The sequence below is a fragment of the Mytilus edulis genome, chromosome 1 (assembly GCF_963676685.1).
Source record: "Mytilus edulis chromosome 1, xbMytEdul2.2, whole genome shotgun sequence".
Lineage (NCBI taxonomy): Eukaryota > Metazoa > Mollusca > Bivalvia > Mytilida > Mytilidae > Mytilus > Mytilus edulis.
The window spans coordinates 104,832,855-104,848,161 of NC_092344.1; the positions used below are offsets into that span (position 1 = coordinate 104,832,855).

The 15,307-nt window shown below is 34.1% G+C and overlaps 2 protein-coding genes across 2 annotated transcripts; one reads left to right on the forward strand and one right to left on the reverse strand.

Annotated features, from left to right (window-relative positions):
• The first annotated feature begins 1,760 nt into the window (after nt 1–1,760).
• Nucleotides 1,761–8,780, forward strand: LOC139517125 (uncharacterized). Its single transcript, XM_071307837.1, has 3 exons — nt 1,761–2,006; nt 5,831–6,016; nt 6,707–8,780. The coding sequence occupies exons 1-3, from the start codon at nt 1,877–1,879 to the stop codon at nt 7,108–7,110; spliced, it is 720 nt and encodes a 239-aa protein (XP_071163938.1). The 5' UTR covers nt 1,761–1,876; the 3' UTR covers nt 7,111–8,780.
• A 1,825-nt stretch (nt 8,781–10,605) lies between these two features.
• On the reverse strand, nt 10,606–14,695 carry LOC139499005 (peptidyl-prolyl cis-trans isomerase G-like). Its single transcript, XM_071287662.1, has 3 exons — nt 14,673–14,695; nt 13,533–13,769; nt 10,606–11,906 (listed from the first exon to the last, which is right to left on the reverse strand). Exons 2-3 carry the CDS (start codon nt 13,723–13,725, stop codon nt 11,146–11,148), a joined length of 954 nt encoding a protein of 317 aa, XP_071143763.1. The 5' UTR covers nt 13,726–13,769; nt 14,673–14,695; the 3' UTR covers nt 10,606–11,145.
• Between the last annotated feature and the right edge of the window lie 612 nt (nt 14,696–15,307).

The following is a 15,307-nucleotide window of genomic DNA, read 5'->3' on the forward strand; positions in this document are numbered from 1 at the left end:
AAATATAGTACTGACAACATGATATGTTCCGGTCTGTTTATTTAGTTGCAGATTTTACAACCCATAAGGCAATTTAATTTCTCTGAGTTTGACAAGCTCAGCCGTTATGTTTCAATTTATTTTAAAAAATGTAAATAGAATAGAGAATGGAACGGGGAATTGTCAAACAAACAAAAACCCGATCACTGAAAAGCAAAAACTTGTATGCCCAAGGCCACCATGTCCAATGGGTCTTAAAAGCAGCGAAATAAACGGGCACACGGAGGTTGGCTTCAACTGGCACTCAAACAATAATGTATCATACTACTTCAGAGAAATCATGGACGCCTAACCCAAGTCTGAAACAAACGAATGAACCAAAATTAAAAAAGAAAAATACACACACAAGACTAACTAAGGCTAGAGGTACCTGGCAGGCCCAAAATGAGTTAATTTACGCTCAGTTTATGTGCTTGGGTGTGGGATCTCAACCCTCCCCTATGATATGCCTTGATACGTGAGGCTAACCCGATAATTTCATAATATGGGGAAGGAAACGGAGGAGTTTGGAAATGAATATTTTGAGGATCTAACCACAGGCGCTTGGGTATATGATACAGATTTTTTTTTGGATTTTTTTTGCTTATTAAAATATTCAATTTTCTATATTTATAATACATATCTATCACTTCTGTGCATGTCTCTTCTAGTTTCGAGTGATTTAAACGACCCAGAGAAAATACCCAATTTTACTATCCATACTAAGAAACAAAAAGGCAACTAACTCGACCAATCTATTTATTTATAGATAGCAGAAAAATGGCGTCGAGTTAGTTGCCTTTTTGTTTCTTAGTATGGATAGTAAAATTGGGTATTTTCTCTGGGTCGTTTAAATCACTCGAAACTTGGTGTGACATGCACAGAAGTGATAGATATGTATTATAAATATAGAAAATTGAATGTTTTAATCAGCAAAAAAAAATCCCCCAAAAAATCTGTATCATATACCCAAGCGCCTGTGGACCTAACTGGTATTAATAACTAGGAAAATAATATGGGAAGCCGTTCTCGTCAAAACTATGTTTAAACCCTTTTTTCGAAAAAAATATACACTGAGATTTTAAAACCTAAAATAACACACTAAGAAATCAGTGTGTAATTTTTAATTCTCAGTGTGTAATTTTCAATTCTCAGTGTGTAATTTTCAATTTTCAGTCTGTTTTTCATTTTTGTAATCTCAGTGCGTCTTTATGAAATCTCAGTGTGTAATTTTTAATTCTCAGTGTATAATTTTTAATTCTCAGTGTGCTTTGTTGTAATTCTCAGTGTGTAAATTTTTCGAAAAATGGTTTAAACATAGTTTTGATGAAAACGGCTTGCCATAAAATAACTTTTCCCAAGAACGCGATGAACATGATTTGGTTTTAATTTTTGTTGTTTTTCACGCCACTTTTAAGCACCGCATTTAGGGCTCAAACTCACAAATGAAAATGAAGTCTGCCTAATAAAATGCTGCGTGGGCTATTTTGTTCAAACATGACAAATCCGCGCGAAATTATTAGCCCATAGTAACCGCAATGTTCAAATGAAAATAATAAATTATTCAATCTCTTGCTTTCTCTGTATCTATGCTTATGACCAAAAAAATATATTGATATTATGTTTTTTTCAAAAGTGAATCCAATATTTAAAAATAAATCAACTAAAATAATGTATTTTTCAGTCTTCCGAGGTATTCATATTTCCCGCTAGTTTTAACTTTAAACAAGTGTAAGTTTCCTGTTACTAAAAATAACCATATTGATCAATACAACGTGATAAATTTTTACATGTAAGTTAGTGTATTAGTGTATTCAATACACAAACCGAAGTAACCTAAACAAAACAAGGAAAGAGAATGGGACTAGGAGAAGGTAGTGGTTGTAGGCCCAGGGCCAGGGCCAAGAAAGACAGGAAATATATCCCGGCAATGCCCATGCCCCTGGCAGTAATATGTTGTATATTAAATTTTCTAGTTCCAGGTATAGGTGAGTAATACAAATTATGTCATTCTGATTCATATTTCTAAGTATATGTGAGTGTCAACACGCATTGCACATTTATGAGGGGGGTAGGATCTTTAACGGGACTCCGGGAATGGGTGTTTTTAAGCTCGGGATTTCGGGATTGACCCTTTCGGGATCCGGGAATTCTATTTTTGGATATCGTGTTTTTAAGCCCGGGATTTCCCCTCCTTACCCCCCCCCTCATTTATAGTAAAAAATTGAACATATCTTGCCAGAGGCGGATTTAGAGGGTGGGCCCAGGGGGGCCCGCCCCCCCCCCCCCTTTTGGGAAAAAATTTGGTTGCTTATATAGGGAATCATTGAAGCGTGACTTGAGCGGGGCCCCCCTCTTAGGTCAGTCAGTGGGCCCCCACTTATGAAAATTTCTGGATCCGCCACTGCTTGCATGTGGAAATTCATTCACTACTAGATATTATGCATCAGTTTGATATATACATGTTACATGTACATGTACAATCAGTGGCGGATCCAGAAATTTTCATAAGTGGGGGCCTGTCGACTGCCTAAGAGGGGGCCCACTCCGGTCATGCTTCAGTGATTCCCTATATAAGCAACCAAATTTTTCCCAGAAAAGGGGGGCCTGCCCCCCCCCCCCTCCTAAATCTGCCTCTGACAATGTCCAAATGACGTACTATAGTATACTAATCTATACTTTATATCTAGATGTAGTCATTTTTTGTCAATCATATGAATAGTCCACAAAAAATGAATATTTATTTCAGAATATTTTTACCCATATCTATTATTTTTTAGATAAAGCCAAAAAATTTCTAGTTCTATATGAAATGGCCATTGAACTTAATATACTAGTCAGAGAAATTTATCTGGTGCAGTAGTACTAGGAAAGCTAGTTATATTGTAAAATATTGCACTGATATATTGGATTAAATTATAAAAAAATTATAGAACAAGGCTTTATAATCATGATAATACTGTCATGACTGTCTGATATCTATATTTTTTTTTTACAAAATATGCTTTAATGATAGTAATATAGAATGCTCGTTTTCATATATAATACATACAAGTAACATTATAAAGAAAAGCTGAATATTCAAAATTCAGACGTATTGCTTCTTTTATTACGTTTGGAACACAAATAGAACCCCAAAAAAAACAGAAAACTTAAATACTTGTTTCAATATGAAAACTTGTTTCTGTAGATCTATCTTTGCCAATTTTCTGCCACATGTAAAATGGGAATTTTACTGAAGAGACCCATAATCGTGGTGATCTAAAAAAAAAAAAAAAGGATAAAAGACAGATACAAATCTTATTATAAACAAGGACGTATATTAGTTAGTTATACGTCCTTGTTATAAAGAAAAAGAAATGAGACGTCGTAATTTGGTTTAAAATGAACATTTTATTATTAGTTGTATGCATAAAAATGATCATGATAGAGAGATCTTTTTTCGAAATGATGAACAGTATTTGTCAGAACTTTTCAAATCTCTTAAATGACATGAATGAGATAAAAAAAAATTTAGTAATTTACTGGTAAAAATTTGTCTGTCGTAAAATATTTCGGGTATTTTATTATAACATGTTAGACGAAATGTGAATTTGTATACAACATAAAAATTATTACTATTAATTGGTTTATGGTTCTTGTCATGTCTGGCATAAAATGTACGAATGACAATGTATATATGGAATAAAGAAATTTACGTCGGTTTATAAATATATCTGTGCAGCCACTTCCTGTTTGCCGATAGTTTAAAATTACAACACTTCACTGGAGTAAAGCTGATGACCGTAACTGCATTCGCGGTCATCCCAAGATGTCGGATGAAAAAATAGATCAGTATCTGTATTGTCTGTAAAGTGTTACAGTGTTTCTATATCATTTTCCTTACAAAGGAGACATCGATACGATATAAATTTATAAAAGATTCACACGGAAATCACAAATTACTTCCGAGAAATGTGCATGAAACAGGAAATTCGATTTAAAAAAAATCGCTTAAGATGACCGTAAATCACAATCGAGATGACCGTAACAGAATCAGCAATTCATAACAAGGGTGACCGTAATTGGTTAAAAGATGACCGTAATTTGTAAAGGATGACCGTAATTTCTAAATGATGACCGTAACTTTTAAAGGATGGTCGTCAATTCTAAGAAATATCCGTATTTGTATAACAACATTTTTGTATCAAATGATTAATGGTGTTGATATAAAACGTATTTATATGAGAGTATTATCCTATAGGTAGGAGAAAATAAAACGTGCTTTAAATACAAAGTTCACCATATATATATTTTTTTACGGTAGAGGATATAATTTTTAAAATGAACACATACAACAAGACATGCACATTAAAAAGTGGGGGAAAACATGCAACAAAAGCGCGATTAAATGACACCTTACAAGTATAATAAAAAAAAGTGTGCTGCACAGCCTCCAACTAAAAGCCAAAACATTTTTTTTTATTTCTGGAATTCCTTGTAATGACATATAATAAATGCATTTTAAAAAAAAAATGCAAGTGGATGTACACCCATTGATATTATATCGTCTTTGATTTGTCTTCTATTTTGTCTTGCAAGTAAAATAACAGAACCTGTTTTTAAAATACTACGACTAAACTAGTGAAGACGAGCTCCAGCAAAATAGATCATGGCCTTAAAATAGTCTTGTGCGTTTAGCGTATCACAAGAGGCAGGGCGGATTAAGCCATTTAAAAAAAACGGGGGTCCCAACCCAGGGTAAAGGGGATTCAAACTATGTGTCCCCATGCAAATGCACTGATCGGTAAATAAAAAGGGGGTTCCAACCCCCGGACCCCTCCCCCTTGGATCCACCACTGAGGGGAACCTTGTCAATTTGTATATACAGCAATATTATTCATATATAAAGACAGACTAAGATTTTAATCTGCTTTCTCTGGAACAATTCACAGAGGCTCAATTACCGGATATTCATATGTTTGATTAGTGTTTTTTTATGCTCCATTCATGGGCATTATGTTTTCTGGTCTGTGCGTCCGTTCGTTTGCTTGTCCGTTCGTCTGCTCCATCTCAGGTTAAAGTTTTTGGTCGAGGAGGTTTTTGATGACGTTGAAGTCCAATTAACTTGAAACTAAATACACATGTTTTCTAAGATATGATCTTTCTAATCATAATGCCAAATTACAGTTTTTTCCCATTTCAACGGTCCACTGAACATAGAAAATTATAGTGTAGATGAGGCATGTATCACGTTACTAGACACCTCAGAGGGACACATTCTTGTTTCTTCAACTTTTCGTCGTATCTCTGTCAATTTGTAGTAAAATTTTAAAGTCGTTATCAATAAATATTTCATTGTTTACGAGAAATTTGCAATTCACTATCATTGTCATGAACTCAAAATACGGCAAATAGTTAAAAATAAATTGATGAAACATGTTTATATCCACTAACTAATCCGGAAGGGTAAGCAGATCCTGCTCTACATGTGGCATATACACATGCAAGAACCATATATATCACCCATCATGCCATTTAGCCTTGTCCCGTTGTGCCTTTCACATTTTAGTTCTAAATCTCGAATTCTAAATAACACAGAAGGAGTTTATTCATAACTTTATCTATACTCGGGACTATTTTGACCATGTTATATTGTATAAGACAAGTGTTTGAAGTTGACCTGTACATAATCCTACAGTGACATCTCTGTTAATTCGTATACACGGTATCTATTAAAAGGTTTTGCGGTTCATAGAATAAACGTTTAGAATAATTAAGAAAGAAACTACATTTTTCTCCCTTGAAGTATAGTAAATATTTATAATTTCAGGTACAATTATAGCTGGTTTTTGTGTGTGTTGTTGTGCTAGAAATGAAGATATGACGTGTTGTGACAAGTTCTGTAGTTTCTTTTTAAGTGTTTTGTTTGGACTTTTACAAATTATACTCGCACCAATACTTTTTGTTGGATGGGTATGGAGTTGTTTTTGGGGAGTTTCGTTCATTGGAATGTCAAGTGAGTATAAATGTAAAAACTTCTTTGTTTCGTAATATCATAGAATAACCTTAATGATATTCATACAGTGAGTAGTATTATTGATACAACCACTGTACTGACATAAACACAATAGATACAAAGCACAGAAATAAGAGTACTGAAAACTAGTTCAAAAGCCAATTTCAACTAATGAATAAATCATGTTCTCCCAGATTAATGTATCAATCATTGCACATCCAACGGATTTATATATATATATATATAGTGAAGGGGAAAAGACGTCATCATTGATCAACGGCTTGTTCAATGCAAAAATATCAACAGGATGTAGGATCACGAGTGCTTACAATTAAACTCAATTTTCGGTAATAAAGATGGCGATCGATCAATATTGAAGTACTGTATGTATACAAGTAGTCAATTAAAATTAGTAAATGAATATGTTGCATGTAATTTAAAACATGTGCTATATCTCATCCTAAATGTCCTAGACTAACAAAATAAAATCAAAACCGCCAATAGTGCTGACTGCAAAAATCTTATTTTACAGTTTGTAGTACTTTTAAATAGTCGTACTTTTAAAACTAAAATTGTGATTCCTTACGCAAGTGGACCCTGGCGGTTGTAAACTTACCATATTGAGCGATGTCATTTAAACTATGCAAGGTCAGATAAGACGTTATATATAATTTTTTGTACATTTTGTAGAGGAATACTATCATGATAATAAACCATTTGATGATGCACAACCAAATACCGTAGTGACCAGTCAACCTGGTGTAAATCCTCATAATCTTGGTCAGTGGAGTTCACCGCCTGGAGGACCATACGGTGGACAGCCTGGTCCAAGTCAAGGATACTATCCTCAAGGGGGTCAATATCCTGGACAGACTGGCCCAGGACCCGGATACTTTTCAGGAGGACATACAGGGTATCCACAAGGACAATCTAATCAATCACCTATTGCTCCTTCTGCACCTCCGGCGGAAGACAACCCGGGATATCCACATCCGGGATATCATGAACCACCACCAGGATATCATGAACCACCACCAGGGTATCATGAGTCACCACCTCCTTATGATGTCAATGATCCACATCCAAAGAAATAATGATAATATAAAAAAAAGAAGTTGTGGTATGAAAAAGCATTCACTCTTTCGTGACCAAGTATAATATTCCGATTGCCAGGAATATGTACGGAGGATTAATATCAATGCAAATATCTTTTTGTTTAACGGTGCTTTTAAACCAGTCGGACTAATGCCAGTCCCCGCCATCCACTTATGATTGGATAATGGGTGATATTTTAGTCGGACTGCTTTTAACCATTCCTTATCGGTGTGAACTTGTTTTATGTAAGAAAAAGATCTGAGAAATGTGAGAGTCTGTCAATTTTACACACTGTTTTAATATAATTTATCCTTTTCATATTGTTTTATAGTATTAATTACTTTTGTTTAAATTCAGATATTATTTATTTTTTTCCTGTCGTACCGATAGCCAGTGATAGGATGAATATGATTTTGACGCCTGTATCCAAAATGATTTAATTTATATACTAATGATACGTCATGCTTTACTTTTACTTCCTTCTGTATTTTTTCTATGGCTCGTTCATTTTAAGATAAACTAAAAATTTGCAAAAAAAACCCTGTAAGAATTGCAGTTTTTTGTCATATTGGACATATAAGATTTGGTCGCATGAGCAAAAAATAACTGACATAAGCCTTGAATAATACACATATGTAATATAAGAAAATATTTGAGTCTTTTAATAAATGGTCAGTGGTGTGACATAAGGGAAGTTTGCCCTACAACTTTATTTATATTTAGTTGATGTTTATGGAGTTTACAGTTATACTTTGCAATGTATCTCTTCTGTTGTATTATTTTTCTGTATGTCTGTATCGTATGAGTGAGTTTGCTTGCATTAGTAAAATGGCTACATGTAATACGGCAAATGTTCTAATATATATTAATTCATTTATAAATCGTTATACCAAGTAACGAACGACACCAAAATGTTCATGCAATGTTCAGGGAATGCAGAAAACGTCTATAGCAGTGCGTGTGTGATTGAGTTTTCAAGGAGTTTGTGAGTCGAGATTTTTGTAAAGTGCATTATATCTATAACTGGCATATAGAATGAAATTCAAAACAGTGTGGCTGTGGCAATTGATTGACACATTAAATTCATCCATTGACTGGGACAATAAGGTGAACGTTTGTATGTAACGACCACTGTTCACCATGTACCTTTTAAAGACACTTAAACTATGGGGTCACCAAAGGTTCTCAACACCTTAATAAAGTAATTCGAAAAATTAATCAGAAATAACACGATGTTTTGATTTATATCAATTATATAAATCAAAACATAAAGGTTATTCTGATTACTTTTTCGAATTATTTTATATAAAAGGCGTTAAGAAACCTTTGGTGACCCCACAGTTTAAATGTCTATCGTAGGTACGTCGTGAACAGTGGTCGTTACAGACAAACGTTCACGTAAATTGTCGCAGTCAATGGATGAATTTAATGTGTCAATCAATGGCCATAGCCACACTGTTTTGAATTTCATTCTACTTTTTATTTTAAACAGGACATTTGTATATTTTTTTTAAATATTATTTAACTGGCATAACTCATTTGTCTGCATACACTTTATACGGTTTTGTTAATGAATCACACACTAGTCTTGTACAAAGTGCATTTTTTATATTTCCATTGTTATATTTTATGATTATTTTTTTTATTAATAAAAGAACTGATAAGACTATTTATTGTGACATGTCCTAAAATATGCTTTCTCCTGTAGTTTCATATTCAATGAATTTATCATCATATTTACTTTTAAACTATCAAATAATAAGACATTTTCTTCATAACGTATATGAGTATAATCTGACGTAATATTTGAAAGATTTATATTCCATGTAAAGTTTGTCTAAACCAGGGATCAAATCTATTCTTACATTAAAATAATGTTAAGTACTAGTATCTTTCAAGGAGCTCCAAATTCTACATTATGTTTAACCGAAATGGACGTACTTTTGGATGAGAGGCAACAGAAGAGTATACCTATGTTCAAACCTCGCAAATCCATTTAAAATATACAATATGACGTAGAAACAAAACATCTAAAAACGAAACAACTCAAGAACGGCTTCGTCGACAGGGAAAGGGAAAATATAACAATAGGTGATTGGAAACAATCGGTAGCATCAGAAGTATATTGGGGTATCTTTTAAGACCGAAAGACATGTCTCTTTGTTATTTGAGACAGATGCATCTTTACCGTCAACTTATTCTTAATGGTGACCGTACAGCTTGTGTGGTGTTGATTTCAAAATTGTCCCTCTTAAATGTTATCCAAATATTAAGCAGACCTACTTTTCATAGTATATCTATACTACTAAATCTAAAGACCGTTTTTTTTTGTTCGCCAAATAAACGTATAACCGAAGGCCCTTTTGTTTTCCAAATAATTAATATTACCAATAATTGATAAGTTCCAGGTCGACGGGTTCAAACAGAAGAATTTGAAAGCACAGAAAACTGTGCATCTTATAATCAGCATGACTTTATCGGATAATACCAATACTAAAAATGCAGACTAAAATAAGGCTTACACATAATTAGATACTTAATTCAGTCACGGACCCGCGATATCGCGGGTCTGTTCTAGTGTATCTGAAATTTCAAGTTCAATTTGACATATGTGTTGAAAGCACGCACTGAAATGTTCAAAACTACAAGGGCATAGTGAAGTCTAGACAAGTTGAAGATAGGGTTCAATAAAATTATGTCGGTATCCTCAAATAAGCCAAATATGTAGATATGTGTCATCAAATAGTGCATGTAAAATAATAATAAACTAGAGGCTCTAATGAGCTAGTGGCGCTCTCCAATATAATTTAAATTTATAACTCGGATTTCGTTGTACTACATAGTATAGCCGCCAGATCGCCATCCATATGTCGAGTTTTCTGCAACAGAAGTCGCAAGCTCGACAAAAACTCGACATAAAACAATGAACCATGAAAATGAGATCAAGGTCAGATGAAACCTGCAAAACCGAAATTTCACCTTAACAATCTTTAAATTTCCATACACCAAAGTTCTATAGTTGGCCTACTGCTTATTGTATCGGAGAAACGGCCTTAATGACGAATGATCTATGTAATGAGGTCAAAGTTAGGTGACCCTGTCTGACGGATATCATACAAGGAACCCATTTACTAAATACGGGTATACTTTTACTGATCTTTACTCATAGTAAGTTTGAAATTCACATTTTAAAAAACTACCAGTATATTTTTTAAGCAGTCACTGAATCAAAAAAAGTACAATGGACATATGATACGCGAAAAAAAATGATAGGTTTATAACAGTCAAATCAAAAACCTTGTCTAAAGGAATAAATGAGTTTGAAGAATTATATATATCTAGAAACTGGTGAAAGGTGAGTGGGTGTGCACTTTCTGTGACATGGCGTTACGATAAAACTGCACTACTATTTTGAAGAACGAACAGTAAATCCTGGTAAGTGCTTTTGTATATGCGGTGTACTGTGTTTTTCTATTAAAATATACATCATCATGCTAGGTTATTACATTTATTACCTAAAATCGACAACTTACTATAGGTCATGTGCTGCAATATGATAAACAAACAAGTTCAACAATTAAATAATGTCTTACTCCACCATAACTTTATTTTGTTTAACTACTTTTTTCAGTCTATTTCTTACGTTTGGTTGTTTTGCTCCCCGGCCAATGTCAATTAATGTTTCTAGATCTTCGACTTGATTTTTTGCTTTTAGAACGTTATATGTTCTTTGCGTTTAGAACGGCATATTGGTATCTACTTCTTAATCTATGTTGAGTTTTATTGCTTTTTAAGCTTTGTTGAGTTTTATTGCTTTTTAAGCTTTGTTGAGTTTCATTGCTCCATGATCTATGTTGAGTTGCATTGCTTCTTGATCTATGTTGAGTTTTATTGCTTTTTGATCTATGTTGAGTTTCATTGCTTCATGATCTATGTTGAGTTGCATTGTTTATTGATCTATGTTGGGTCTCATTGCTTCTTGATCTATGTTGAGTTTCATTTCTTCTTGATCTATGTTGAGTTTTATTGCTTCTTTAACTATGTTGAGTTTCATTGCTTCTTGATCTATGTTGGGTCTCATTGCTTCTTGATCTATGTTGAGTTTTGTTGCTTCTTGATCTGTGTTGAGTTTTATCGCTTCTTGATCTATGTTGAGTTTTATTGCTTCTTGATCTATGTTGAGTTTCATTGCTTCTTGATCTATGTTGAGTTTCATTGCTTCTTGATCTATGTTGAGTTTCATTGCTTCTTGATCTATGTTGAGTTTCATTGCTTGATCTGTATCGATGCGTTTGGCGTCTAATGCGATGCACGTGTGTCTTGCTTCTGGACCGTTGCTTTGTTTCGCTGCTTCTTGATCGGTATCGATGCGTTTGGCGTCTTGTGCGATGCACGTGTGTCTTGCTTCTGGACCGATGCTTTGTTTTGCTGCTTCTTGATCGGTATCTACGTGGTTTTCGTCTTTTCCGATGAAGGGGTGTGTTACTTCTTGATCGTTTTTTACTTTTTCTACCGCTACCATTTTCATTGTCTGAGTGTTTGTGTTCACGGGTATGTCTTTTTTCACGATCACGTTTCGCTTGCTGTACGTCTGAAGGAGTAGTGTTTGATTCAGTTGTTTTAACAACACATTGTTCAGAATAACAATCAGGTTCAAGGTCAATGGCAGATCTGTCAGCCCAAGGTTTCTCATACTGGGTAATTATAATACTTTTATCTATAGTCATACTATTTTCAATAACAGAATCGTTTTTTAAAGACGTGAATGAAGACCGCCTTGTTTCATTATCTTGATCTACAAAAAGATGAAATATAAATTAGGCACAAGTTTTTCATCTCAGTAAAGTCTATTCCAAATTTTGGTAATGAACAAAAAAACAATTATGACACATGTATGCTTTAGCTGTCCTAAAGCAGGAGCCTGTAATTTATTGGTTGTGGTTTGTTGCTGTGGTATGTATTTGCTTTTCGTTCATTATTTTGTACATAAATCAGACCATTAGTTTTCTCGTTTGCATTGTTTTACATTTGTCATTAGGGACCTTTATATTGTATGGGCTTTGTTAATTATTGAAGACCGTACAGTGACCTATAGATGTTAATTTATGTGTTATTTGGTCTCTTGTGGAAAGTTGTCTCATTGTAAATCATATCATATCTTCTTTGTATATGACAGGCAGTAGCTTGTGACAGTCACATGTAGAATGTGACGGAGCTAAACATATATGTAAGCGCACAATTATCTCGTCACCAGGGGATAGAGGTGTAACGAAACAACATAAGAACAAACTTGATAAGGCTAGACTCATCGGATCGCTACTCATCACTTAAAAATAGATACAAAGTATAAAACTAAGACTACTCGCAGTAACTGAAAATGTTTTCTAAGACTAAACCATCAATATGTACACTACCATTGGATTAAGCTATTTTACCTTTATATGAAAATTATTTCATATGGTTATGGGTGCCTTCCGATGCAAATTATTTCAGTTTCAAACGCTTCCAATTGTCATTTCAATATTCACGTCATTTTTCCTTGTTTGCGGCATGACCGAATGAATGATCACCGAATTTGTACTTGCCATTTTAACACGATGGGCCGATGCAACATGTGAAATAGGAGATCTGCATACCCTTCGGGAGCACTTTTAAGACCGCCTTCGATTTTTGTTGATTTCGTGTCGCTGTATTTTTTAATTTCTATTTAGTGTTTCTAGACTGGTTATCTTGTTTCGTTTTTTGTGATTTTATTGTCCCTTTGTTATCTTTTACTTCTTTTTTATTAAACGAAAATTACGACTGCAACCCGATTGCAACTCCTTTAGGCAAAATGACCGAGGATGGTTTGGATCTTTGTTTTTCATGCACTATTGCTCATGCATTTATACCCCTGCGTCTGTACAACAATTTGGCTCGGAGCGTTCTTGATAAAGATTGTTTCAAAAATATAAAACAATAATTGAATATTACAGTAAAAAAAATATTCATTGTGTTTTCTGTTATATTTTTTTTTGTAATTTTTTTATTCTCCTTTGGTATTTTCTTGGGCTGGTTTGACTTTATCTTTAGTTTTCTGTGTTGTTTATTGAGATTTCATGATTTCAAATATCAATGCCAGTTTTGTTGCAGAGTATCACATTTGGTCATAGTGCTCTCTTATAAGGTTTGCGACTGCTTGGTTGTATCTTTTTATATTTTTTGTTCAATATTATATGTAATGAAGGCTTATGATCCATCAATATGTGTGTCATTGAAAATTAAATACACGAAGCAGTAACACCAGAGTAACAGTTGCAACCGTTTCATGCTTAGGGTGAACATATGTAAGGCGATAGCATGAAAGAGGATAGGAGGTATTAATGTGATTTACATTTCATTTTCGATCGTTTGAATAGTTAATTATACAAAAATAATGTACCTTGAACAGCTGTTTCATTGTTCTCTATTTTCTCATGATCTGTATCCGACCCTGCATCCAAACAAATAGCAGATCTATCAAGCCAGGGCTTTTCATATCCAGTGATGATTACACTTGCATCCAGTGGCAAACTATTTTCAAGTAAGGAATCATAGCTATTGCTACTGCTGTTTCTATTGGCTTGTCCAGACATCAAAGACGGTTTGCTGGCGACCTGCTATCTTTGTTTATCATACACTATATTAAAAAAACGAGTTGAAGACACATAATATCTACTAGTAGCATTTCTTTATTATTTGATGTAATTGTATTTCTAAATATGAAAAAGAGGTCACACAAAGAAATGTAAACCTTGCAATCGTTATATGCATAATATTAAGTTGACCTGTTGCACGATATAAAAACTAGAGACTGCATTTCCCCCTTATGTTCTATTTTTACCCATGTCAGCCATGTTGGTTGGCAGGCAAGGTCATCGGACACATTTTTAAAAACTAATAATACCCTAATGCTCATTCGTGGCCAAGTTTGGTTAAATTTGTCTCAAAACATTAGGTCACATAAATTTGACCTGATAAACATTTTTTGTCAGATTTGCTCTAAATGCTTTGGTTTCAGAGATATTTATAAGCCAAAATCTACATTTTACCCCTATGTTCTATTTTTAGCCGTGGCGGCCATCTTGGTTAGTTGGCCAGGGTCATTGGACACATTTTAAAAGCTATGTGCCCCAATGATGATTGTTGTTAAGTTGGTTAAAATTGGCCCATTAGTTTCAGATGAGATTTTTTTTGTGAAAGTTAACGACGACGACGGACGACGATGGCTGACGCCAAGTGACGAGAAAAGCTCACTTGGGCCTTTGGGTCATGTAAGCTAAAAAGGAGATATGGTATGTTTGCAAATGAGACAACTATCCACTGACGTTTAAAGACCCCCCTCTCAGTTTAAATGAACTTATGAAGTGGATGAAGGCAATTATAGGGAAGTATGATTATCATATGAGAAACAAACCCGACCATAAAAACTCAAAAATGACAATGAACCAGAAATTAAGGTCAAGTTGTGACGATATGGGACTCGTCTTTTAACTTTAGTTTTGGGTTGGGACTTGCTCATTAACAAAAAAACACGTCTTACGTTGACGACATTTAATAAAAGAGAGAGTAAAACAAAAAGGCGTTTCCGGACATCACTTGTACATGCAATTCCGTAAAGCATATAAACTGAATGACACATATATAACATAATACTAGAACACACCCGTGATATCACGGGTCCGTGACTGAATTAAAGTATACAACTATGCGCAAGCCTTATTTTAGTGTTAGTATTGTCATCTGATAAAGTCATGTCGATTATAAGATACACAGTTTTTCTCTGCTTTCAAGTCTTTCTGTTTGAACCCGTTGAACTGGAACTTATCAGTTATGGGTAATATTAATTATTTTGAAAACAAAAGGTCCTGGAATGGAGTATTTTTTAATCAACAGCATTGTCCTATATAAGTTATTAATAAAGTTGAATTCTTTGCTTTGCTGTTTTACGTCATGTCCACTAACAAATTGAAAACTGTACCTATACGCCTTATTTTTAGTCCAGATTTTTAGTATTCGTATTGTTATCTTAGAAAGTCTTACTGATTAAAATACTACAATAGGGGTTATGACCCGTGTATATAGCATATTAGTCCTGAATACAACGTTTGGTGGTGCGCCTGTCAGATGCGGAACGTACAGATAAGGTAATAGGTAACAGGTGAATATACTATTGGT

Coding starts and splice junctions, on each gene's coding strand:
- LOC139517125 (XM_071307837.1), top strand. CDS start 1,877: ATGGGACTAGGAGAAGGTAGTGGTTGTAGGCCCAGGGCCAGGGCCAAG. Junction 2,007..5,830: donor TTTTCTAGTTCCAGGTATAG/GTGAGTAATACA, acceptor TTATAATTTCAG/GTACAATTATAGCTGGTTTT. Junction 6,017..6,706: donor TTCGTTCATTGGAATGTCAA/GTGAGTATAAAT, acceptor TACATTTTGTAG/AGGAATACTATCATGATAAT.
- LOC139499005 (XM_071287662.1), bottom strand. CDS start 13,725: ATGTCTGGACAAGCCAATAGAAACAGCAGTAGCAATAGCTATGATTCC. Junction 11,907..13,532: donor CAATGAAACAGCTGTTCAAG/GTACATTATTTT, acceptor ATCTTTTTGTAG/ATCAAGATAATGAAACAAGG.